Source organism: Entelurus aequoreus, linkage group LG11, assembly GCF_033978785.1.
Source record: "Entelurus aequoreus isolate RoL-2023_Sb linkage group LG11, RoL_Eaeq_v1.1, whole genome shotgun sequence".
Taxonomy (NCBI): Eukaryota; Metazoa; Chordata; class Actinopteri; order Syngnathiformes; family Syngnathidae; genus Entelurus; species Entelurus aequoreus.
Window position 1 is genome coordinate 39,130,420 of NC_084741.1, and position 26,814 is coordinate 39,157,233.

At 43.0% G+C, this 26,814-nt stretch overlaps 2 protein-coding genes across 2 annotated transcripts in view; both read left to right on the forward strand.

Moving 5' to 3' along the window:
- Positions 1 to 334: 334 nt before the first annotated feature.
- Positions 335 to 7,734, forward strand: LOC133660102 (putative zinc finger protein 66). Its single transcript, XM_062063233.1, has 5 exons — positions 335 to 500; positions 2,930 to 3,109; positions 3,349 to 3,464; positions 5,783 to 5,926; positions 5,996 to 7,734. The coding sequence occupies exons 2-5, from the start codon at positions 2,965 to 2,967 to the stop codon at positions 6,815 to 6,817; spliced, it is 1,227 nt and encodes a 408-aa protein (XP_061919217.1). The 5' UTR covers positions 335 to 500; positions 2,930 to 2,964; the 3' UTR covers positions 6,818 to 7,734.
- Positions 7,735 to 7,888: 154 nt separating this feature from the next.
- Positions 7,889 to 26,814, forward strand: part of wu:fe05a04 (zinc finger protein 668) — a 28,588-nt gene continuing 9,662 nt past the window's right edge. The window contains exons 1-2 of the mRNA XM_062063232.1: positions 7,889 to 8,261; positions 8,341 to 8,827. Of these exons, the coding sequence (XP_061919216.1) occupies positions 8,353 to 8,827 (475 nt within the window). The 5' untranslated portion in view covers positions 7,889 to 8,261; positions 8,341 to 8,352. The remainder of the gene's footprint in view (positions 8,262 to 8,340; positions 8,828 to 26,814) is intronic.

A 26,814-nucleotide genomic window follows, 5' to 3' on the forward strand; every position in this document is an offset into this window, starting at 1 on the left:
AACAACTAATATTGTACTAGTGAGCCATTATTAACCATTAAATGTATGCACGTTTGTATTTGGCAATGCTTAAATAACAAAACGTGTAACTGTAAGCAACATTGCACATTTGAAAGTATTCCACCAATCAGATTGTTCAATGAAAACTCACCAAGTTTGGGTCACGTGACCGTGAATATCGCCATAGATGTACACTTACTAGAGCGATTTCAACTCTTTCTAGACTACCTTCATGACATGCTATTTTGATTTAGTAATTAACCAGCGTCCGTATTGCTGATATTTCTGAAGATATAAATTCGAGCTGTTCCCGTGTCAATACTGCAAAGAGCGTGTGCATTAAATGAGTGTTTTCAGGCGATTCCTACGTGGGAAGCGACGGCGGCCATCTTAGTTGTACTAACCGCTATCAACGCGCGACTGGAAGTGTCCGATCTATGCTTTTTACCTCTTGGGGGTCAAGTCTTGTCAGTCAAACTACATTCAAAGAACGGTTAGAGGTAATGTAAACGTTTGTCATTACGTTGTTTTAAGTCAACGCTTTACTTAGTGGCATTGTATTTACACCGTAATTATCGCTCAAATGTTATTGTAGCTACCATTCAAGGACCCAAACTTAAAAGATGAAAAGTGATAGTTCCTGTGTGCGCGGCATTCAGTGTTGTTAGCACTATCCAGCTAGCTCGCTAGCATTACGTTAGTTCACTAATCTGACATTGTGGTTGTCTAATTCCTATTATTAGTACGCGTAGTCACAAATCCCAAACAGATACATGTTATGACGTACGTCGGGTTCCGACAAGGCTAAACTCTGCATTTAGATAAGCGTAGCGCTTGCTCGTTTGGAGCTACATGGGGCTAACGAGTAGCGGCCTGTAAAGGCGAGCGAACGTTACTGAAGCCCGAGTGGCTCCAGTGTGGAAACACATCTAAATCTAACTATCGTAATAAACAAGTTGTACCTTTTTATTAATACGACTTTTGATCCAGTCAATATGCCATTTTGAACGCTCTCACAGTTGCGGCATTGTTATTTATTATTGCAAAGGATTGTAACCTATCATGTATGTGAAAAACAGTGAGCACACGATATGGCTGGAAACTACTATCACGATTTAAGTTTTTTTTATATTTGTTGATATCGATAATTATTGATATTTTTTATGACCTATGAAAAATATGGACCGGCAGAAAAATGTATCGAATGTTAACATTTTAATTTCAAATGTAACCTGCCTCTGATTATAGTCTCCTCAGTTTAGTGCAGTGGTTCTTAACCTTGTTGGAGGTACCGAACCCCACCAGTTTCATATGTGCATTGACCGAACCCGAACCGTAATCATAAAACGATGTTATTATATTAAATAAATGCTAATAAAGATATGTTTTACAAACAGAAAGTTACAGGAATGTACACATGATCCCATGTTTACATCTCATTGTGCAACATGTGAATGTTTTAGTGGGAACTAAATGCGATATCTGAAAGGGGTACACATTATTTCCAAAGCATATAATACTAGTACACAGCTCATGAAAAACAATATGTTATAGTCATTGTAATTGGGCCAAAACACTTATTATAGAAAATAATCTCATGGAAATGACTGCTGTCATTTGATTACAATAATAAAACATTGAACTTGTTATTTAGTCAGGTTTGGGACAAGTGTGCTGCAGGTGTGACCACAGTGCATGTGCATGTCTGACGTCGCTCACATGTGCTTCACCGAATGCTCCACCGAAAGCTCAAAGAGTTTTTGCATTTGCTCACACATATGGAAAATTAGAGGGAACATTGTTTGTGGGTGTCCATAATACGCAGACGGAGAAGTTTTTATTTACACGATGAGTCGGGTGTGTCTTGACCTCCGCGGCGGAGGCTCTGCCGAACCCCTGAGGCCGACTCACCGAACCCCTAGGGTTCGATCGAACCCAGGTTAAGAACCACTGGTTTAGAGGCAGGAAAGAAAGGAAATGTCAACACAACCATATAAAATCGATGTAAACAAAATTCTAAAATCACAATAAATACTTAACAATAACCTCTTTAAATTAAGGTGCACGAATAAGGAATTTGTAAGAAATGCCTAATAAACTAAGAAAATAGTACAAAGTGTGAAAACCATTAATTGAATAACGTGGACCCCGACTTAAACAAGTTGAAGAACTTATTCAGGTGTTACCATTTAGTGGTCAATTGTACGGAATATGTACTGTACTGTGCAATCTACTAGTAAAAGTCTCAGTCAACGGAAATAGAGGAACAATTTTTTTGCAGGTTTACTGCCAGGAAGTAATGTGGTTTGTGTAACATATAAATGGGCCTAATACTTTTATTTATACATGGAAACTGTTATTTTGCAATTAGAATTTAAATATTGTTGGACACATTTTTTTGAAGTAGCACATTTGTCATATTTTGTTATTTATTTTATTCATACAGTCCTGCACTTTAGTTCCTACCTGTTGTTTCAGTACATCCAAATAGGGAACGGACGATAGTTGAAAAGAAAAAATGAGCATGGTGAAGAACTACGGTTCGTTTGAAAAAAATCAAAAAAACTGCCATATTATATTGACAATTTATTTGCTCTCTGCAGCACTCTTTTTCTTCTCACTTCATGCTGAGAATCCACAGCGAGACAGCAAGATTGTGCAGTCAAACATGATAGTTAATGTTACGCAATTGGCTGTTCAGCGTGTGCCTCCCATTACTCACTGACCGCTTCCTGTTTTGCTAAGTTACCAGACTGCGAGTGCCTTTGTTCATGCAACCAACCATGCTTCTCTCCTTCCGTTTCTTCTGACCAAAATGATATCAAACTAATTTTTTATTGATATTGATTATGTGTCTATCGCAATATATATTGATATCGTCAAGCCCTAGTTAACACATTGTTTGTCCTTTGCTTCGTTTCCATGCTAGACTGGATTTTAGCTGGTAATTCATAATATCCCACGATGGACTCCGACATTTTAAACATAGAAGATATTGTGATGGGACGGGCACTTCCAAATAAACCTCCAGAAAATCCCCCTGAAAAGAAAGTGCAAGCATACAAGCCCATCTCTGTAAATGGACCCCCTGCACCTACTGCTCAACCCTGTAAGTATACCCTTGTTTGTTGATGCATCAAGAGACTGGTAATAATCCAGACTTCTTTTGTCATAGGACACAGGCAATGCTGTTGTTGTTGAAGAATACTACTTCTAATTGCTTTTATTATTTTAGCTGTATAATGGTGTTGGTAGACCGTAGTATCCGGTCGAGACAGTTTATAATGTCGACCTACACGTTGCACTGACATGTACAACTGTTGTTTCCTCCTCATCATCATCTCTCAGACCAGCATGAGAACCTGCAATGTTTCCAGTGCTTCATCACATTCTGCAGTGCCAAAGCCAAAGAGAGACACATGAAGAAGAGCCACCGCGAAGAGTACAAACAACAACTTCAGCAGGTCCGTTCCCTTTTATAAGAATACAGTCCGTAGTTTTCTTTCTCATTTTCTATGCTAAGTATGTGTGGTCTCAGTGCAGTCTCGCCTTTAGTTAGCAGAAGGAGAGCTAGCGATATTGCTAAGGAAAATCCAGTGTCTGGAGACCCTATTCCCTGGTTAAAGGGGTCATATTATCATTTTTTTTTCTACATTTATAACACTTCCTAGTGGTCTTTATAACATGAAATGGTGATGCTTTGATCAAAATTGTGCATCAATTAAGTTTTACAGACCATCTCCAAGCCACTTTCTTACCGTCTCTTTAGAATGCGCTATTTTTTGGGTGGTCTTATTTTCGTGGTTGCACTTGGACTGTGTTTTCTCCCCGCCGTTCATGTTGAAATTTTTTGGCACTTCTATATTAAATCTACTGACAGATATGGTAGGATAATACTGTACTTTTTTTATCAGAAATGGCAACAGTGGAGGGATTTTAGCAGGCGTGTGAATGTACGAGCCAATCTGCTGCACAACAAGAGGATAAATTAAAATAAGGAACTTACTGATGACAAATCAAAATAGTGGATTCGTGCAAAGCTCTTCAGGTAAACCTCTACCATCCATTCATCCATCCATCCATCTTCAACCGCTTATCCGGAATCGGGTCGCGGGGACAACAGCTCCAGCAGAGACCCCCAGACTTCCCTCTTCAGAGCAACATTAGCGACTTCCTCCTGGGGGATCCCGAAGCGTTCCCAGGCCAGAGAGGAGATGTAATCCCCCCCATCTGGTCCTTGGCCTGCCGCGGGGTCTCCTCCCAGTGGGACGTGCAAGGAGGACCTTCAGGGAGACGCTCATGAGGCATCCGCACGAGATGCCCGAACTATCTAAGCTGGCTCCTTTCCAAGCGAAGGAGCAGCAGCAGCTCTACTCCGAGTCTCTCTCGGGTGACTGAACTTCTCACCCTATCGCTAAGGGAGATGCCAGCCACCCTTCTGAGGATACTCATTTCGTCCGCTTGTATCCGCGATCTTAAGAAAATGCAAGCATGTTTAACACATATAGATTCCTTTCTTTCATGAAGACAAGAATATAAGTTGGTGTACTACCTGATTCTGATGACTTGCATTGATAGGAATCAGACAGTGGTGCTGATAACGTCCGCATTTTTAAATGGACGAGAAAAAAAGTATTTCTGTCCAATACCACATGAAAGTGGTTGGTTTTTGGCATCTTATTTGTCCAGCTTCCGTACTCCTTTGTATACACTTTACAAGAAATACATTGGCGGCAAACTCCGTAGCTTGCTTGCTTGTGCACGCCAGCTTTCTGAGACTCTTATTTTGTCAGTGCAGGCAGGATGAAGCAGCGCTTTTATTGTGCAACTGTGCAGTCGGTCTTTGGAGTTTTGATGACAGGTACGGCGCCAGAGTCTGTTGAAATAAAAAGTATTTCTCGCCTTCCTGTCGGTAATTTTTTCTTAATAATGAGCTGGCAGCAGCCAGCGTCATCTCAGAAGACCCTCGGGTGCCGTGAATGTCAATCAAGTGACGTCATAGTGAAGATTTATGATCGCTCATTTTTAGGACTATTTTTTTAATGCCTGGCTGGCGATCGACTGACACACCCTCCGTGATCGACCGGTAGCTTGCGATCGACGTAATGAGCACCCCTGTTTTATAGATATCTCCGCCATGCTTCCATGGTTTAATTTCATATTTTCGGGACTTACAGAGATGGGAAAAGTTGTTTTTATACAATAGGACACCTTTACAGTCTCCTGTTTGGGAACGCTTGGCCTTCAGATTAAATATGTAAATGGACAGAAGACAAGTGGATTAGATGGACGCAGCGTATCCCCATTCTTCATTAGAGTTGAGGAACGGGATATAAGATGTAATTATTAATGGTGCGCTTCAACCAATTACTTTATTTTACTTTAAAAAATTGAGAATTTAAACTCCTAAAACTTGCTGTTGCAGTTACACTCTCCCAAAATGAAACGCCAGATTTACGGCTCCTAGTTTGTTTATTATCGCCACTTGTCATCCATCCATCCATTTTTTACCGTTTGTCCCTCTCTTCTTTATTTTTATCATGCACAACATTGACAATTTGCATACAATCCATTACAATAGTAAACACAACAAATTTAGGAAAAGACACTGTTGCAAGACTGAAAGCCATACGTGAAGAAGTGGCTCTAGGTCTTCTCACAAGGGAACACCTCTTCCATGAATACAAAAAGAGAAGCTTTTCTGAAGGGAAAAAACAGACATATTAGTGTATTATCTTTAGAAAGTTATCATAATCTTTCGACTCCTGTCATTCATCCACAGGGAAACACGTTGTTCACGTGTTATGTGTGTGACCGCACGTTTCCGTCATCTGAGGAACTGACACAGCACCAACCAATACACAGCAAGGATGATAAGCCCTTCAAATGTGCCCACTGCAAGGAGAGCTTCAAAATATTTTCTGAAGTGAGACACTCAATTTTTCTTTGAATTGTGTCCCATGTGTGATTCATCATCTTCTCTTCCTCTGTCCAGCTCACGACACATAGGCGGCAGGTGTGTCCAGAGAAGCAACTGCCGTGTAAAGATTGCAACGAAACCTTCAGGAGTGCCGCGCTGCTGCGGACACATCGCCTCTCCCAGCACCCACGTCCCGACGCAGAGACCGTGGAGCAGCCAGACGACTCAGCCAAAAGCCACCGCTGCAAAAAGTGCGGTCAGGGTTTCGAAACAGAGTCAGAGCTGACCGAACATCAGCAGAAGTATCCTGAAGGCGAGCAGTGCAACGGCAGTACCACGCCGGTCAAGAAACGTGGACGGCCTGGCAAAAGAGAGGAGGAGGCGGGAGACGCAGACAAAAAGGGAAAGCGGAAAAAGAAAGACGAAGCGGAGGTTTCTGAGGAAGGAGCAGCCAGCAGCAGTTCAGAGCAAAAGGAGGAGGAGAAGGCAAAAGCAGGTGCAGCAAAGCAGGGTCGGGCTTCAAAAGCGGCAGCACTGAATGAAGCCGAAGACAAGAGCGTTGCAGGTGACGGCAAAGAGGCAGCAAAGGAAGAGAAACCCAAAGCGGAGCCTGTGGTGCACCCGTGTCCCGATTGCGACCTTTCCTTCTCCAGCCTCGTTCAGCTGCGTGCTCACAAGAAAGAAAAACACACCGTCCGCAAAGCCCACCCATGTGCAGAGTGCGAGGAGAGCTTCGCCCGTCCTGAGCAGTTGGATGCACACATGTCACGGGTGCACGTCGTCGGCCGCTTCCCCTGCCCCACCTGCGGCAAGAGCTTTGGCCGCGAGCGCACCCTGAAGGCTCACCAGAAGAGCCACCCTGAGGAGGAGACAGAGAGCCCAAACGCTAAAAGATAATGGCGGTGACTGAAGTGTCCTCTTTTGTCTTTTAGCATCTTGGTTCTCAAGATGATGTGTGAAGAAAGGTTTGGATTTCAAGCTGTAATCTAACAGACATCTCATATTGACTAGCTAAATGTTGTCATTACTGTTAACTGAACAATGAATAGTTCATTTATAAAAACATAGGAAGCATTGATTCACTTTTTAAGAGGCTTTTGTTTTTAAGTTTTAAAATGTGTGGTGTGAATGTCTTACATAGTCTTGACTTAAGGAACTCATTTTGTGACAAACTGCAATTTTTCCAGTTAAACAAAAAGATTGGATGAATACATATTTTGTAAGCTATTAGATTGCAAGTAAAAGATGTCATGTTTTACTTTTTATCATAACAGTGTACAGCCTCCGGTTCATGTTAAGAAATTTTACGCTTAATATTTACTTCATGAACCTTTTTAAACTGCCTAAATGTCTGTTTGATAACGTCATGCTTTAAAAAACTCCCCAAAAGCTCCACATTCAATGTAGAGTGGTTGGCAGGTGGATAATTTGATCCACTATAATCATGAATTTTAATATGATTACATCTTTTTTTCTTTCCTCTGATGAGAATAACCATGTCATAGACATTTCTGGGTCAAATGTATGGCTCCATCATGTTTATAGTTCTGCAAACAAGTATGTATATTAAGTGTCTTCATGCTTTTCCATTGTTTCTCCCCCACTGACGTGTCTGGACAGTGAAATTGTGAATAAAAACATGTAAGCCCTTTAAGGCTTTTGATGAAAAAATGGTCTTTGCTTTTAAGTCAAAATCACAACACTCATATTTACTGTACGGTTAATACTCATCACACACTAGTATTTATTTCAGAATAAATCCAGCCACCCGCAATAAACTAAAACCATATTCTATTTTTTTAAGGGTTTAATTCTAATATAAAATTGATAGTTTCAATTCTGTATTTTTTAATTTGTTTTAACAGTATACAATAAGCAAAAACACATTTTAGAACAAAATGTAAAACAAGTTGTAATGCATACATGTAACCGAGGCATGTAATTCCACTCCGGGACTCTAGGAGCGCTCTACCATAGACATTTACTTCCTGCCTTTGTGGTACCACATTTGTTTTCATTTCAACCCAACTCGTCAAATTGTCGAGGCAACTGTGTTCCCTGCTCACTGTAATAGTTCGGTTTAAAATAGTTGAGTCGCTAAGTTATATTCTCAAAATACTTATCTAATTCGTTGAGCTATTTCAACACGAAAACTGACATTTACAAGTCTCGTTGAGATACGCATTCGTTGCAATCACCGAGTGTTCCTGCCAGGTGAGCTGCGGGCTCCATTCAAGCATAAACTGGAGATCGATCCAAAAATGGCTTCCACGCCCTCCTTAACCAAGCAGATTGGTATAAAAAGACTCAGCGACAGGATTTGACATATCATATCTCGCAGGTGAGCCCATTTTTGTATGTACATGATCATAGAGAGCTCTCTATTTACGAGAACTGTCTGCCTCTGTGTTCCACTTCAGAATTATTGCATCATGTCGGTAGAATACACCATTGATATCCAGCTGACAGAATTGGGTTTTCCAATCATCGGTCAGCCCCAGGAAAGTCTCTCGGCGTCACTTCCAAACTCCTTGCCACCTTGCCACACAACCACATTGACCCAAAACCCGCACAAAGAAAATCTACTGGCCATAGACCAACCGTCGAAACAGCCTGACAAGGAAACGCAGGTGGTGTTGCCATGTCCGTCACAGAGCACACAGGAAAGAAGCGACACCACTAGCAACTTGCCGATATTGATGTTCCACCCGCAAGTTGTCCTGGTCAATCCAGCGCAATCACATGCTCCCCAACATCAGGAAGATGTGCCCATCAATCCAGCGCAATCACAAACCCCCCAACAGAAGGTGGATAGTGACTCTGATGACAGTAATGTGTCGGTGGTCGGAGATGAGGAGGAGGAGGAGGAGGATGATGACGGCGGTGAGGAAGAAGGCCATAATAATGGTAAGACTCTCATATTCCATTGGCTTTTCAACTATTTCTAGTAAATCTAAGGTGCCACAATAGTATTGAAAGTCTATTCTTGATGCTGAGATTAAGATAGTTTAAAAGTGCCTTTTTGATGATCAGTTTTATGCTGCCAAAATACAGAACTTCCATGAGTGAAAACGGCCAATACCGATCACTTGTATAAACTGTACATTTTTCGGTCTATTTATGGTGAGTGCTATATTGACAGTTTAACAAATTAAAATTTTTAACGATATGAAAATATCATGTCACTTTCATCGTGACCAAAATTATCACTGTTATTATTACTATCAAAAGCATACTTGCCAACCCTCCCGAAATTCAGCGCCTCTCCCGAAAACCTCCCGGGACAAATATTCTCCCGAAAATCTCCCGATTTTCAGCCGGAGCTGGAGGCCACGCCCCCTCCAGCTCCATGCGGACCTGAGTGTGGACAGCCTGTTTTCACGTCCGCTTTCCCACAATGTAAACAGTGTGCCTGCCCAATCACGTTATAACATCTACGGCTTTTAGAGAGTGCACAACTGCGCACACAACAAGGAGACGAAGCAGAAGAACGAGGAAGATACAGCCATGGTGACGACGAGTAAGATAAAGAAATACGCTTGTAAGTTCCAAAACGAATGGAAACAAGAATTTCAGTTTATCCAGGACAGTTTGAAGGGGAAGGGGTATGCTGCCTGTAAATTTTGTAGAACAGCGTTCTCCATTGAACACGGTGGCCGAACGGATATACTCAGTCATGAACGGTCAGCGAAGCACAAAGCGGCGGCAAAGCAGCACCGGTCACAGCCCAGTATTATGGGCCACCTCGCTAAATGGAGACCCGATGGTGTAACATATGCCGAGACAAAGATGGCTATGCTGATAGCTGGAAGCAACATCCCGTTCTCATTTGCGGATGTCTACAACAAATCCGTGAAGGATATGTTCCCGAATTCAGAGATCGCTCGCCAGTACTCCAATGGCAGAACAAAGGCTATTCAAATAGTGAAAGGTAAAGGTAAGTGTTGTTTTTGTTTTTTTAGTAAGCAGCAAGCACAGTACAGTTAGTAGAACAACTGTGTTTTCATTACTGTGTATTTGATCAAGTCTTTCAAGTACAACAATGAGTAGATGAGTTTTATGTGTGTGTATATGTGTAAATAAATGAACACTGAAATTCAAGTATTTATTTTATCTATAGTAAAATAAATATATATATATATAGCTAGAATTCACTGAAAGTCAAGTATTTATATATATGTATGTATGTATGTGTGTGTGTGTATATATGAAATACTTGACTTGGTGAATTCTAGCTGTAAATATACTCCTCCCCTCTTAACCACGCCCCGACCACGCCCCCCACCCCCACCTCCCGAAATCGGAGGTCTCAAGGTTTGCAAGTATGATCAAAATCAGCTGTTGAATGTGATCAAAAAGTATTCATACACACACTGACGTCTTTTTACCAAGTTATTGTGTAAAAATACAAATAACACACACTGTTAGAATCTAGGGCTGGGCGATATGGACGAAAAAGTATATCTCGATATATTTTTACTTAAACTCGATATTCTAAATATATCTCGATATATTTTCTGGTGAAAGTATACATATAAAGATTTATTTTTTTTTGTCCTGTCCAGCTTCTCAGGCAAATCATATAGTAGATGTAGATGCCCATATCGGCTGTTCAGATTTACTTTACAAAAGAGAAGTGTAGGATACTTCTCTTGTTGCCTTATTTGTATTTGACTTTATTAAATGTATTTATATTATCCAGTAAATGTTTCAAAAATGTTTGAAAAGGTAGCACATCCCAAAATTAAGACTAGTAGGACAAAATACTCACATTTCACTTGATTTATTGCTCACATCCAAAAAGAGGAACGCTTACGCGTTTCGGCACGTGGCCTTCGTCAGAGCGTTTTTATATTATTTATATTATCATTTGGTGCAGCCGGGCAGGAGCGGATAGAAAGAGAAAAAAAGGAAGACCGAGGGGGGAATTGTGGGGACAAGAGGGTGATTAGACAGAGAGACAAAAACAACAACAGCAAACACAACAACAATAGAGCAACATCAGCAAATACGACATGTACAAATATGATGGTAAAAGTAATAGCAAATAAGCACTTAGCGAAAATAAAAAATAACACTGTGAGCATTATTACACTAAAAATGGAGCAATACCTATAGAAATAGCGCTATTGATAATGAACAATACCAATACTTTACCTTTATTATCAACAATAAATTTGTTCAAATGCAACAATACATATACGTAATGATAACTTGAGATACGAAAGAATGCAGAAAAATGGAAGGGAAGAAAGAGAAGCAACCTACATTAACCTTGTAGATTGTTATAGTATCAATAGGTTCAGCTTTGTCAGTGTGCCATGTGTTATACCCAGTTTACCCTAGGGCAACAACATTAATATATGTTTGATGAAATGTGATTATGTGCATGAGTGTATGTATGCATATGTACATGTATATGTACGGAATGTGTATATGTGTGTTTGTACAGTATGTGTATATGTGTGTTTGTACAGTGAATGTATATGTATATAAAGATTTTTGAGCGAGATTCAATGAAATTGAACTGAATGACAACTGTACTGTAAACAGTCAGTGGCACTTTTATTAACCCAGTTAGTCAAGTTTGGTATTAAAAGCACAGAAAATAAACTGTTTAAGTAGCACAGAATTACATAACATAAATAAAACAGAAAAATATTCTTTCTACGTAAAATAAATAATATAGCTGTACAAATAATATAAAATGTATCAAACTCAGATAAAAAATGTATTTACATGCAGGCACTTTTTAATTCCCAGTCGACGATGTAATTGACTGTCACACACGTACGGTTCTGGTCAGCGCCAAGTAAGTGACTTTACTTAATTGTGCGGCTATGCTGTTCCTCACTTCAGCATACATTTTTGGTAGCATTTCTCGTGCAAAATATGCTCGGCTTGTCCAAATGTGGCCAAGTAGACGCATTATGGGTTTCCTGGACGTTGTCTACATCGCTAAAAGAAAAATCTAAAGAAGGGAATCCCTCTGTCCTCTTCCACTAGCTTTTTTAATATATAAATCGCCCACTTGAATATTCCCTCTTCTACGACTCTCGTCGTCATTTGGGATGTCTGTTGGGATTTCTCTTCCTGGTTCGATGACCCGCCCTATCTTGCCTTTGATTGGCCTGTCCGTACTGTTATGCCTTAATCTCAACCAATCGTGACTCATCATAGTAAACAACCAACCAATCATAGATGTTCTTATGCGTGCAAGCACATCTTGGAAGGGGAAAGGGGAGGGGTTTAGTAGCCCAGGAGTGTTGAGAGGGAGCTGGGGAGAATCAATGAACACAACAAATAAGCGGTGTTTGGTCATTTTAATGTGAAATAAATTATATCGATAATACGATATTTTCTTAATTAATATCTTGTTTAAAAATATATCGATATATCTTACAAACTCAATATTTCACCCAGCCCTAATAAAGTAAAAAGTTAGAAATTACCACTAATAGTCACACACACTAGGTGTGGTGAAATTACTCTCTGCGTTTTACCCATCCCCTTGTTTCACCCCCTGGGAGGTGAGGGGAGCAGTGAGCGTAGTGGGTAGAGCAACCATGCCAGAAACCTGAGGGTTGCAGGTTCGCTCCCCGCCTCTTACCATCCAAAAATCGCTGCCGTTGTGTCCTTGGGCAGGACACTTCACCCTTTGCCCCCGGTGCCGCTCACACCGGTGAAATGAATGATGAATGAATGGTAGGTGGTGGTCGGAGGGGCCGTAGGCGCAAACTGGCAGCCTCGCTTCCGTCAGTCTACCCCAGGGCAGCTGTGGCTACAAATGTAGCTTACCACCACCAGGTGTGAATGAATGATGGGTTCCCACTTCTCTGTGAGCGCTTTGAGTATCTAACAATAGAAAAGCGCGATATAAATCGAATCCATTATTATTATTCATTATTGAGCAGCAGCAGTGGCCACGCTCAGGAATAATTTTGGTGATTTAACCCCCAATTCCAACCCTTGATCCTGAGTGCCGAGCAGGGAGGTAATGGGTCCCATTTTTATAGTCTTCGGTATGACTCGGCCGGGGTTTGAACTCACGACCTATCGATCTCAGGGCGGACACTCTAACCACATGGCCACTGAGCAGGCTAAATTAGAATCAATCAGTCAATCAAAGATTATTTATATAGCCCTAAATTACAAATGTCTCAGAGGGCTGCACAAACCACAACAACATTCTTGGATCTGATCCCACATCAAGGCAAGAAACAACTTAACCCAATGGGAATTATGTGAAACTAGGGTTGTGAATCTTTGGGTGTCCCACGATTCGATTCAATATCGATTCTTGGGCTCACGATTCGATTAAAAATAGATTTATTTTTTTTCAATTTAACACGATTCTCGATTCAAAAACGATTTTTTCCCGATTCAAAACGATTCTCTATTCATTCAATACATAGGATTTCAGCAGGATCTACCCCAGTCTGCTGACATGCAAGCAGAATAGTAGATTTTTGTAAAAAGCTTTTACAATTGTAAAGGACAATGTTTTATCAACTGATTGCAATAATGTAAATTTTTTACTATTAAATGAACCAAAAATATGACTTATTTTATCTTTGAAAATATTGGACACAGTGTGTTGTCAAGCTTATGAGATGCGATGCAAGTGTAAGCCACTGTGACACTATTGTTCATTTTTAAAATTTCTATAAATGTCTAATGATAATGTCAATGAGGGATTTTTAATCACTGCTATGTTGAAATTGTAACTAATATTGATACTGTTGTTGATAATATTAATTTTTGTTTCACTACTTTTGGTTTGTTCCGTGTCGTGTTTGTGTCTTCTCTCAATTGCTCTGTTTATTGCAGTTCTGAGTGTTGCTGGGTCGGGTTTGGTTTTGGAATTGGATTGCATTGTTATGGTATTGCTGTGTATTGATTGATTAATACAAATTAAAAAAAAAAAATCCCCCCCCAAAAAATCGATTAAAAAAAAAAAAAAAAAAAAAAGAGAATCGATTCTGAATCGCACAGCATGAGAATCGCGATTTGAATTCGAATCGATTTTTTCCAACACTCCTAAAACCTTGGAAGGAACCGCAAATGTGGGGACCCCCCTCCAGGTGACCGGTGAAATGGATGCAGAGTGGATATGGTTAATAATGTGATAGACCAGACCATAGTGAGGCCAGCAGGGGATCTTCTTGCATGTAGACAAGTCAGCAGTGCAGAGACGTCACCAACTGGTGCGCAGAGGAGTGGTCCAGACTTGGAACAGCTAGCCTCCACTTGTATGTATGTATGTATGTATGTGTATATATATATATATATATATATATATATATACACATACATACATACATACATTTATTGGGGCTGCAACTGACAACTAATTTGATAATCGATTAATCTGTTGATTATTACTTCGATTTATCAGATAAAAGAGACAAACTACATGTCTATCCTTTCCAGTATTTTATTAAAAAAAATAAAAACAGCATACCGGCACCATGTTCTTTCAACTTGCCAAATAAAACAAGGCAAATGTTACAAAAATGTTTTTCTTATAAAGTGCACCATTGTCATGCACAATATCAATACTTTTGCTTGGGGTGATTTCAAACCTGGCTACTGCCACTTCTAACCATTCTTGCTTACTTGCTTATGGTTGTCCATCGATGCGATGATGACCATCTTCTTTTATTTGTGAGTCTGCTGATGTTTGAACAGTCCGATCCTGGATCCACAGATGCGGTTACAGACCGGGCATGTGAAGGAGGTGCTGGGGGGAGCAGGGGTGGCTTGGCGAGCATGCCTCTTCGCACGCTTTGCTGCACGGTGTTGTGTGCGCTGTTCCTCTATATAATCCACTCCCTGTGAGGAGTGGGAGCGCCAGAGGTCTCGGCAGGAAGCAAGTTCCTCCAGTGAAGAGGGGTTGATCTGGCATCTCTTCAGTGTGGTCTTCATTTGGTCTTTGAACAGCTTCTTCTGCCCACCAGCACTGCGTTGGCCAAGGTATAACTGACCATAGAGGATTCTGCGTGGGAGTCTATGGCTGGGCATTCGGATGACATGCCCCAACCACCTGAGTTGATGTTGGGTCATGATGGACTCCACGCTGCAGCTGCCTGCCCTCTCCAGCACTTCTGTGTGCGGCACTCTGTCCTTCCATGTGATGCCAAGGATCTTCTGCAGACATCTTACATGGAAGGTCTCCAGGCTTCTCAGATGGCGGCTGTAGATAGTCCATGCCTCACATCCGTACAGTAATGCAGTGATGCATACTGCTCTGTAGACCAGCACTTTGGTGTGGAGTTTGAGGTTGCTATTCTGAAAAACCCTTCTCCTTAGACGACCAAAAGATGTTGATGCTTGCTTGAGGCGGTTCTGGATCTCGTCATCCATTGAGCAGGTGTCAGACATTATGCTCCCCAGGTATTTGAAGGTGGGCACCGTGAGCAGCTGTTGCCCTGCTGCTGTGAGGGTTATTGTGGGGTATTGTGGGAGGTCAGCACTGGACTGACAGAGTACCTCTGTCTTCTGGGTGTTGATCGTCAGTCCCATTCTGGTATATGCAGTTACAGCTGCCGAGAGGATGTTTTGCAGAGCCTGTGGTGTATGGGCAACCAGGGCACAGTCATCGGCGTATTGCAGTTCAATGATGGTTTCTGAGGTCAGCTTGGTAGTTGCCTGTAGCCTCCTGATTTTAAACAGGCTACCATCAAGCCTGAAGTCTATGGTAACTCCAGCCTGCTCCTCCATCTCCCTACGTAGCAGTGTTGTGACACAGACGAGGAAGATGTTGAAGAGAACTGGAGCCAGCACACAGCCCTGCTTCACTCCAGTTTTCACACCAAAGGGCTCTGAGCTGTGTCTTCCAGCTACCACTCGGGCCATCATCCCAGAATGGAACTGTGCAAGGATGGTGAGAAACTTGGGTGGACACCCAAATCTCTCAGGACTTGCCACAGTAGGTCCCTGTTCACTGTGTCAAATGCCTTTTGAAAGGTCGACAAAGGCAATGAGCAAGTCCTTGTGCTGCTCCCGGCATTTCTCTTGGAGCTGACGTGTCACAAAGATCATGTCAACTGTCCCCCTGTCCTTCCGAAAACCACACTGCGACTCTGGGGTGACCCGTTCTGATATTGCGGGGATGAGTCTGCGGAGCATGACCTTGGTAAGGACCTTTCCAGCAATGGCCAACAGAGAGATACCCCTACTATTGGAGCAGATGGATTTGTCTCCTTTGTTCTTGTAGATGGTCACAATGTTGGCATCTTTCCACTGTTGCGGGACACACTCTCGTCTCCACACCTCTGAAATGTAGAGATACAGTGTCCGTGTACAGAGGTAGCCTCCTTCCTTGAGAAGTTCAGCCGGGATGCTGTCAGGTCCAGGGGATTTATTGTTTTTCAGGGTTTTGACTGCATGCAGGATTTCTTTGAAGGTTTGGGGGAGGTCGAGATCTGGCAAGCTAGGATGTTCAGGGAGCTCTGCAAGGACAGTTGGGTCCACTGGGGTGACTGGTTGAGCACGGTGTTAAAATGCTCAGCCCACCGCTCCACTATCATAGCCTGATCCTTGATTAAAGATGTTCCATCAGCAGATCTAACAGGTGCCAGGGAGCAGTTTCTGGGGCCGTAGATGGTTTTCACTGCATCATAGAAACTGTGCATATCGTTTCTATCAGCGTGAGACTGGATTTCATTGGCCTTTGAGATCCACCACTCATCTTGCAGTTTTCTGAGAGTTGTTTGGGCCTCAGAACGAAGGGCTTGCCATTGCTTTTTATGGAATTGGGATTGTGAGTTGTTCAGGGTGGCTCTGTGTGCCTTGTGCATTCTGTACAGGAGGGTGGAGATCTCTCCAGCATTCTGGTCAAACCAGTCCTGGTGTTTCTTGGTTTTAAAACCAATGGCTTGGGCTGCAGTGTCAAAGAGGATGGTGGATAGAGATGTCCACTTCTCATCCATCCCAGACTCTGAGGTGATCAGCGGCTCAATGTCTGCCAGCTTCTCAGCTAGGGAGCGACGGAAGTTGTCACGGGTGTCGCTGCTGGAGAGTCTGGCACAGTTGAGTGTTTTCCTCTTTTGTGCACCGTGACGTGTTAGGAGCCGAACGTGCATTCTGACCTTTGTCAGAATCATGCGGTGGTCGGTCCAGCAGTCTGCCCCTCGCATAGCTCTTGTAATGAGCACGTCCTTGAGGTCAGCCCTCCTCACGATCGCATAGTCGATCAGGTGCCAGTGTTTGGACCTGGGATGCATCCAGGATGCCTTATATTTGTTCTTTTGTTGGAAGATGGTGTTTGTGATGGTAAGATCGTGTTCCGCACAGAGACTAAGGAGTCTCATGCCATTGGGGTTGACTTTTCCAATGCCGTGGGCGCCGATCACACCATTCCAGTTTTGCGTGTTCTTTCCGACTCTTGCATTCAAATCACCAAGCAACATGATTTTGTCACTCCTCGGGATGTGACTGAGGATGTCATCGAGTGCCTGGTAGAAGCAGTCCTTCTCTTCATCATTGGATGGCAGAGTTGGTGCATAGGCACTTACCAAAGTGACTAGTCTGCATTTTGCAAGGGGGATGCGAAGAGTCATGAGCCTTTCACTGACACCCACTGGTGATTCTGTGAGCTTGAGCAGAAGGTTGTTCTTGATTGCAAAACCAACTCCGTGAAGGTGTGGTCCGCCCATGGGGTATCCTTTCCAAAAGAACGTATAACCCTCTAATACTTAAATCGAGTGAGCCTTCCTCGAGGAATCGGGTCTCACTGAGTGCTGCCACATCCACATTGTAGCGCTTTAGCTCGCTGGCAACAAGTGCTGTTCTGCGCTGTGGTCTGTCCGGACTGGCATCCAGGAGTGTCCTTATGTTCCATGCTGCAATTCTAAATGGTAAAATCTTTGTATTTCGACCGCGTAATGGAATGTCCCGACAGGTGCGGTTTCCTGCCCGGGTACTGTGTTGAGTGGGCAATCTTTAGGCCACCTTTTCTAGGCCTTCCCCAATTGGGGTGAGCAGTGCGGTCCCTAAATAGGGGCTGCTCAGACGCACAGGAGTCTGCCGGAAACAGCTGCCACTCAATCCCAGCTGCTAACGACCGTTGTCCTGTGCCGCTGACGTGCAGAGTTCCAGCTAAGAGCTTCCAGCTCATTCAAACCTGCCCCCGTTACTGGACGCTCCATCGTCGTCAGACTTTTGAGGTCGGAGACTCAGGTAAAGAAGATATCTGCGCAATGATGGTTTTTAGAGTGGCATGAGGGGTGCACTTTTCCCAACGCCACTACCTTGATTGTAAGAAGATCGTTCCAGTGGCAAGGGAGACCCTAGACGACCGGCATCTTCTTACAACTGCAGGAAGCTGCCGGAATCCAGGTTTTTGGGAAACCGCCTCAAAGCTTGCCGCCACCAGCTTGCTTTTCTGTCAGGGTGTGCTCCCTTAGCCTTCGTCCACTTTTACAGCCATTGTGGTGCTTCTCACTGCTACCATCTTCTGCCTGTTCTACCGTTGAGGTCTTCGGGATCACTCTTAGTCTGGACTCTACCCTTCGACCTGTTCGGCATGGGTAACCCTGCCAGGAGTACAAGACTCCAGCCGACATAGCTCTAGGGGTCATGGAGACGCGCAAAGTGCCCCACCACGATAAGGTGGTGATCCCGTCGGGACACAACCATTCTGCAATGTTGTTAAAAAGTAGTTAAACAGCTCTTTGGTGGCAAGGCCAAGGATGAGATCCGCCTGGAGTTCCTTAAGGCTCTGGATGCTGTGGGCCTGTCTTGGTTGACAAGACTCTGCAACATCGCGTGGACATTGGGGGCGGTACCTCTGGATTGGCTGACCGGGGTGGTGGTTCCTCTCTTTGAGAAGGGGAACCGACGGGTGTGTTCCAACTATTGTGGGATCACACACCTCAGCCTTCCTGGTAAGGTCTATTCAAGTGTACTGGAGAGGAGGCTACGCCGGATAGTCAGACCTCGGATTCAGGAGGAATAGTGTGGTTTTCGTCCTGGTCGTGCAACTGTGGACCAGCTCTATACTCTCGGCAGGGTCATTGAAGGTGCATGGGAGTTTGCCCAACCAGTCTACATGTGTTTTGTGGACTTGGAGAAGGCATTCGACCGTGTCCCCGGGAAGTCCTGTGGGGAGTGCTTAGAGAGTATAGGCTATCGGACTATCTGATTGTGGCGGTCCGCTCCCTGTATGATCAGTGTAAGAGCTGGGTCCGCATTGCCGGCAGTAAGTCGGACCCGCTTCCAGTGAGGTTTGGACTACGCCAAGGCTGCCCTTTGTCACCAATTCTGTTCATAGCTTTTATGGACAGAATTTGTAGGCGCAGTCAGGGCGTTGAGGGGATCCGGTTTTTGGTGGCTGCAGGATTAGGTCTCTGCTTTTTGCAGATGTGGTCCTGATTGCTTCATCTGGCCAGGATCTTCAGCTCTCACTGGATCGGTTCTCAGCCGAGTGTGAAGCGACTGGGGTAGGAATCAGCACCTCCAAGTCCGAAAAGGGTGGAGTGCCATCTCCGGGATGGGGAGGAGATCTTGCCCCAAGTGAAAGAGTTCAAGTACCTCGGAGTCTTGTTCATGAGTGAGGGAAGCCTCACTCGGATAAGCAGAAGAAGATGGATGGATGGAAACATAAGTTATTAGTAATAACTGTGAATGTGGAAATAGTTGAGTACATTGAAGGTAGAAAAGCGCTATACAAGTATAACCCATAATAACACTGATTTGTTTTTAGATTTGGCCTTTTTAAAGAAAATACAATGAACAAAAATATTTTGTTCCTATTTTTCATGGGTTTGATCTCAAAGGTCTAAAACTTTTACTATATTCACAAAATACCTATTATTCCTCTCAAATATTGTTCACAAATCTGTCTAAATCTGTGTTAGTGAGTACTTCTTTTTTGCCAAGATTATCCATCCCACCTCACAGTTGTGGCATATCAAGATGCTAATTAAACAGCATGATTATTGCACAGGTGTGCCTTAGGCTGCCCACAAAATGGCCACTCTGAAATATGCAGTTTGGCTTTATAGGCGGTCTGGGGGGTCAGAAAAGGAGTCCGTATCGGGTGTGACCACCATTTGTCTCCTTCACATCTCCTTCGCATAGAGTTGATCAGGTTGTTGATTGTGGTCTGTGGAATGTTGGTCCACTCTTTAATGGCTGCGCAAAGTTGCTGGATATTGTCAGGAACTGGAACACGCTGTCGTATACGCCGATCCACAGCATCCCAAACATGCTCAATGGGTGACATGTCCGGTGAGTATGCTGGCCATGCAAGAACTGGGATGTGTTCAGCGTCCAGGAATTGTCTACAGATCCTTGCAACATGGGGCCGTGCATGGTCATGCTGCTACAAGAGGTGATGATCTCGGGTGAATGGCACAACAATGGGCCTCAGGATCTTGTCACGGTATCTCTGTGCTTTCAAAATGCCATCAATAATACTTGCTTTCGTTGTCCATAATATATGCCTGCCCATACCATAACCCCACTCCTACCATGGGCCACTCGATTCACAACGTTGACATCAGCAAACACACACAGACTGTTTGCCATCTGCCTCGAACAGTGAAAACCGGGATTCATTTGTGAAGAGAACACCTCTCCAACATGCCAGACGTCATCGAATGTGAGCATTTGCCCACTCAAGTTGGTTACGATGACAAACTACAGTCAGGTCAAAACACCAATAGGGATGACGAGCACGCAGATTAGCTTTCCTGAGACGGGGTCTCAGAGTTTGTGCAGAAATTATTTGGTTATGCAAACCAATTGTTGCGGCAGCTCTCCGGGTTGCTTGTGTCAGACGGTTATGGAGGTGCACCTGCTGGATGTGGAGGTCCTGGGCTGGTGTGTTTACACGTGGTCTGCGGTTTTAAGGCCGGTTGTATGTACTGCCAAATTCTCTGACACGCCTTTAGAGACTGCTTACGTTTTTTACGGGCAACAGCTAACGGGACATACAGTGATAGACAGTTGCGATAGCCAATCAGATCACGAGTTGTTGTCGGTAAACATTCTAGATGGCCTCACGTTGAACGTGACATTTACGTGTGCTGTGATTGGATACTCATCGGGACAATTAGCGGATACATTTGAGAACACAAAGAGTTAAGACAGTTGCGATAGCCAATCAGATCACAAGTTGTTGAAAGTAGCCTATCTAAGTAACCTGATGTTAACAAGACTGTGATTGGATACTCACTTGTCATTCCAAAGTATCCATTTACAAGTTTCAATTTAGCAGGAAGCGGGAAGTGTTGCGTCGTAGCCAGACTGGGATAGCTTCCCGGAGGAGTTGGTGCTGCAGGGGACATACAGTGATAGACGTGTGTGTGTGCGTGCGCGTGCTAAAAACTAACAGGATCTTTTAAAATGGGATTGATCGGGCAGAGTGAAATCTTTTCTTCACATTTTCAACTGAAGACCATTATTAACCCATCCAACGCTGCAATGTATTTGCAAGGCCATTTCCAAGAAGGATACTTTAAAGAGAAACTACATTTTGTGAGACGGTGTCGGCCAACACCGAGGGCTTGCTCAGCTAGCTGTTCTGGCGATCAAATGGGGAAATGCTTGCCATTTCCACTCAAATCAGCCGACAAAGAGGGGCACCACTGGCTTATACGGCGTCGAATAGTGAGTTCAAATATTTTATTTTTCCACTTTTAATGTTTTTTGCAATTTTAATTTTGACAGTCCCACATAAGATATGTTTTAATTGCTGATGCATTTTAATTGATTTTTAAATGCGCCAGAAAATACCTTGTTTTGTATACTGTTGAGGTGATTCAATGCCCAGTAGGGCGTAAATGTGTTCCTGTATAGTATTTCTCCAGCAATGGTCATGTGGTGACATAAATCATGGTATTTTGTGAGGTAATCATTAAAGTCGGATATCACTGAAGGGAGGCCTAGGTGGGAAACGCACGGCCCGCAACTGGCGTATATGCTTCATTGCCAATCAAATTAATCATGACGTCATACATATGTCATATTAACCACGTCCCCTCCACGCAACTACCGCCACATACTGTACAAACATAGTAGCAATCAGGGGGAAATCCTAAAAATGCAACATTAGCGTATTAGCTGAGGAAAAACAAAACAATCAAACTTGCTGCTCCCACGTCTGTAGCTGACTGACAGATAGTTGGCAGGGTTGCAGGCTTTGATTGAAGATGTGTGGCAAAGTTGCTTTTTAACACATTTTCCGCATACCTGTCAACATTCCCGTTTTTGCCGGAAAATCCTGTTCCTGTTTTTACGCAACATAACAAGTAGAGCTGGGAATCTTGCAACAATTGATGATTCAATTTGTTTTGATCCAAACCAATTCTTTCGATATATTGTTTGGTAAAGAAATTTTTGATAAAACCTTTTCAAACCAGATTACACAAACTCCTCTTGGCTCTTGCCTGCTGTCGTATGACATTTTTCCACCAAGATTCCGCCACTGGCTGCTGGTTTTAGGAGCTCTGGGCTCTTGTCTGTCCTCCTTTTGTGTTCTTAAAGGCCTACTGAAATGACATTTTTTTATTTAAACGGGGTTAGCAGATCCATTCTATGTGTCATACTTGATAATTTCGCGATATTGCCATATTTTTGCTGAAAGGATTTAGTAGAGAACATCGACGATAAAGTTCGCAACTTTTGGTCGCTGATAAAAAAAGCCTTGCCTGTACCGGAAGTAGCGTGACGTCACAGGTTGAAAGGCTCCTCACATTTCCCCATTGTTTACACCAGCAGCGAAAGCGATTCGGACCGAGAAAGCGACGATTACCCCATTAATTTGAGCCAGGATGAAAGATTCGTGGATGAGGTACGTGAGAGTGAAGGACTAGAATGCAGTGCAGGACGCATCTTTTTTCGCTCTGACCGTAACTTAGGTACAAGCTGGCTCATTGGATTCCACACTCTCCTTTTTCTATTGTGGATCAAGGATTTGTATTTTAAACCACCTCGGATACTATAGCCCCTTGAAAATGAGAGTCGAGAACGCGAAATGGACATTCACAGTGACTTTTATCTCCACGACAATACATCGGCGAAGCACTTTAGCTACGGAGCTAACGTGATAGCATCGGGCTTAACTGCAGATAGAAACAAAAGAAATAAGCCCCTGACTGGAAGGATAGACAGAAAATCAACAATACTATTAAACCATGGACCTGGCGAAGCTTAACAATGCTGTTGCTAACAACGCCATTGAAGCTAACTTAGCAACGGGACCTCACAGAGCTATGCTTAAAAACATTAGCTATCCACCTACGCCAGCCAGCCCTCATCTGCTCATCAACACCCGTGCTCACCTGCGTTCCAGCGATCAACGGAGCGACGAAGGACTTTACCCGATCATCAATGCGGTCGGCGGCTAGCGTCGGATAGCGCGTCTGCTATCCAAGTCAAAGTCCTCCTGGTTGTGTTGCTGCATCCAGCCACTAATACACAGATCCCACCTACAGCTTTCTTCTTTGCAGTCTTCATTGTTCATTAAACAAATTGCAAAAGATTCACCAACACAGATGTCCAGAATACTGTGGAATTTTGCGATGAAAACCGATCTTTTTGTATTGGATACAATGTGTCCGAATACTTCCGTTTCAACGATTGACGTCACACGCATACGTCATCATACATAGACGTTTTCAACCGGAAGTTTAGCGGGAAATTTAAAATTGCACTTTATAAGTTAACCCGGCTGTATTGGCATGTGTTGCAATGTTAAGATTTCATCATTGATATATAAACTATCAGACTGCGTGGTCGGTAGTAGTGGGTTTCAGTAGGCCTTTAATGTTTCCGTTTTAGTTCCATGAGTTTTTTGCCTTTTGGTCCGCGCCCCTTCGGGACTGCGCAACAAGCAGTGGCATGTTTGTGACTTCTGTGCTTTTTAGTGATTTTTTGTGGACTTTTGCATCTGCCTTTTGGCCATGGCCACGTTTGCAACGGAAACCAGCTATTGCCTCTCTGCCACACATAACCAGATACTTAGTGTAGCATGGCCTTAGGCTATGTCTACACTAAGCCAGATAACCCCTTAAACATGGCCTTAGGCTATGTTTACACTAAGCCGGATAGCCCCTTAAAAAAATATTATTTAGCCTAAGCCCCATTTCAGCCACACTAAACTATCGTTTAAGGTCCCCCCCTTTGGATAATTTTTTATACGGGTAAGTGCGCCATGTATTTCCTGAATCTCCGGCTCTTAGCTTTGTATGGATTCATTGATTGTTTACAAACTGAGTTCGGAGAGGAAGTGACGCCAGAAAGATCGCGCCCCACACAGGAAGTGACGTCAGAAAGATTGCACCACAGCCAGCTTCATAATAAAGCGGTTTCGTAACTCGGAGATAACCACTGGAAATATGAAGGCGAGTCATCCACACATGCCCGTGTTTCTCCTTCCGTCTGTACAGACGCTTGTGGAAAATACACATGAATACCTTATGAGAAAGCGATTGCAGCTATTTCGGATACAACACTTCTCAGACGGCAGGAGAACTTTTGAATGCCCAGGTCAGCTGTGATTCTACTTACTGAAAATGTTCGTACATTTGTCGCAGGAGAGACAACGAGAATGCGAGCTCCCGTGGATGTGATTAAAAAAAAGTAGTGTGTGCTTTGTATTACCTGGTCGTCGAGGTAAGACTAGGGAAAACGGCGAATGCTTTTGAACTGGCAAAGCAGACTGTATCAGTTATTGTCCGCCATGTATGTCGCGGATTCAACGTCTAGGTCCAGAGTATATAAAGTCACCAAAAACGAATGGACAATGAAGGTTAAGGCAAAAGAGTGAGGAGTGTCCAGACCAGATATCTAGATCCCGAGATTGATTGTTGTCAAATGTTTTTTGTCACATTGTGTACTTTTGTGTTTATTAAAGATTTGATTAATTTATGATGGTTCAGGTGTGATTCACTACAATAGGACCCCACAGCACACTGGATTCCAGTTAATTGAAATACCACAACACTGGATATTGTTCAGATAAGTTAAATTTAAGAACTTGCACACAAAGCAACACTGGAGGCGACTATGATGACATGCGCATTTTCTCCGCATGCGTATTAGGTCGCGTTGCGCCGGCGGACGGAGGGTGTCTGAAACGGTGGCATTGTTGTGTGTGGAAACGGATAAGGTTAGGTGGGATTTACCCTGGATAACCTTATCTGTCTTAGTGTAAACGGGGCCTTAGTCAGCCATAATCAAGGATTAGGTTAGAATATAATAAAAAGCTTTATTTACAATATATTAAATGTTTCATGATTAATGGTTGCCACTCCTGGTCTGTGCTTTATGAAAAATACAATTATTAGTAAGTACTAAAAACAATACTATGAATAAATGTACACAGATAATCCATGTTGTGTATAAAACACAAATTGTAGCTATTTGTTACCAAATTCATTCATTTTAATTGCAGTAGCTGAAGTTTGATGGGCGGTCTTAACTCTTAACTAATATTTGGCATCAATCCAAGCAGTTGTGTGCACGTCTACCTATCTATATATTATGTATCTACATGTGATGTATCTACATGTTATGTATCTACATGTGCACAGCAGAGGAGCTGGTTAAGTCATGAGAGTAGCGTATGTGTGTTTGTAAGAATGGCAACGTGTTGGCTGAGTGACATCAGTGAATAAGTGGGCGAGCAAAGAGAGAGAGAGCGGTAGCGCGTGCACAGCGCAGTACAGTGATGAATGGGTCTGGTTGTGTCTTGCAAAACTAATAATAAAGCAACCAGATTGTCACAAATAGGCGGCCTTGTCATTCTGACCTGAAAGCGGATCTTAGCAGACCAATTGACAGGTAAAGTGAAGTGCGTTAACCCGACGAAAACATAGACTCTGAACGGAACGTCTGCCCTGTGTTCCTCTACTTCTGTCTTCACCGGAGCAGAACAGTAGGACAGGTGTAACAACTACATCATTACCTGTCACTTTTTAACTCCTTGTGCAGATCTGAATGCTTAATATTTAAATGTTTACTTAAGTTTGAAGCAAAGGTGGTAATACTAATCGCCACATTTGGCGAGGCGGGTTTTAAAGCATAACTTGAAGCGCGACGCTTCCTTGTTTGAAGTGTCACCTTTATCGTTAGTTTTGAAGCCCAAATACCACCATATTGCGCTTCATGCACACTCTTTAATAACCAGTAGAATTGTTGTTTTTTTGCCATTCCTCCTTTCCAAGATATTATTGCTTGTATGCACTTTGTGTGTGCGTTTTGACACACTCAACATCATGCGCCACACAGCGGTCATTCAGATGAAAGGATGGTACCGGTACTTTTCAAAGGCAGTATAGTACCGATTTCAATCAATTAGTATTGCGGTACTTTATTAGTACCTGTGTACCGTACAACCCTACATTAGACTGATGCAACCGGATTTCCGGTTCGGCTTTGTCGGTTACAGCCCCTCAATAGATAAAATTCAGCTGTGAATTCTTAGGTTAATCAAGTGTAGACACATAAACCAGTTATCGCGCCAAACTAGAAATCAGTTGACAGTTTTTGTCTTTAAAACAACACAAGAGCCAGGGTTGTCCGTGAAAAGAGTCACACGCCTTTTACGTTACTTAAGTAATTGGAGATGAGAATAGACTTCGGCACATGGATCAGGTTTCGCTCGAGACTAACAGTCAGTTGATAGTTTATCTTTAAAACAATGCGAAAGTTGCGGCTTTGCGGCATATAATTACCCTTGATTTACAGGAGATACGTAATGTCAACACTGTGAACCGTGTCTGTGCTGTGCCGTTTGTCCATATTGTAACATTCCAAGGTAATGCAGGCCCAGAAAGATTCCCAATTTGTCTGTTCTTTATTCCACAAAATGCAAAGTTCTCATACAACAGGCTCAATAATTTTGTCTCGCTCTCTTTTCCAGCAACAGTCAAACAACTTTT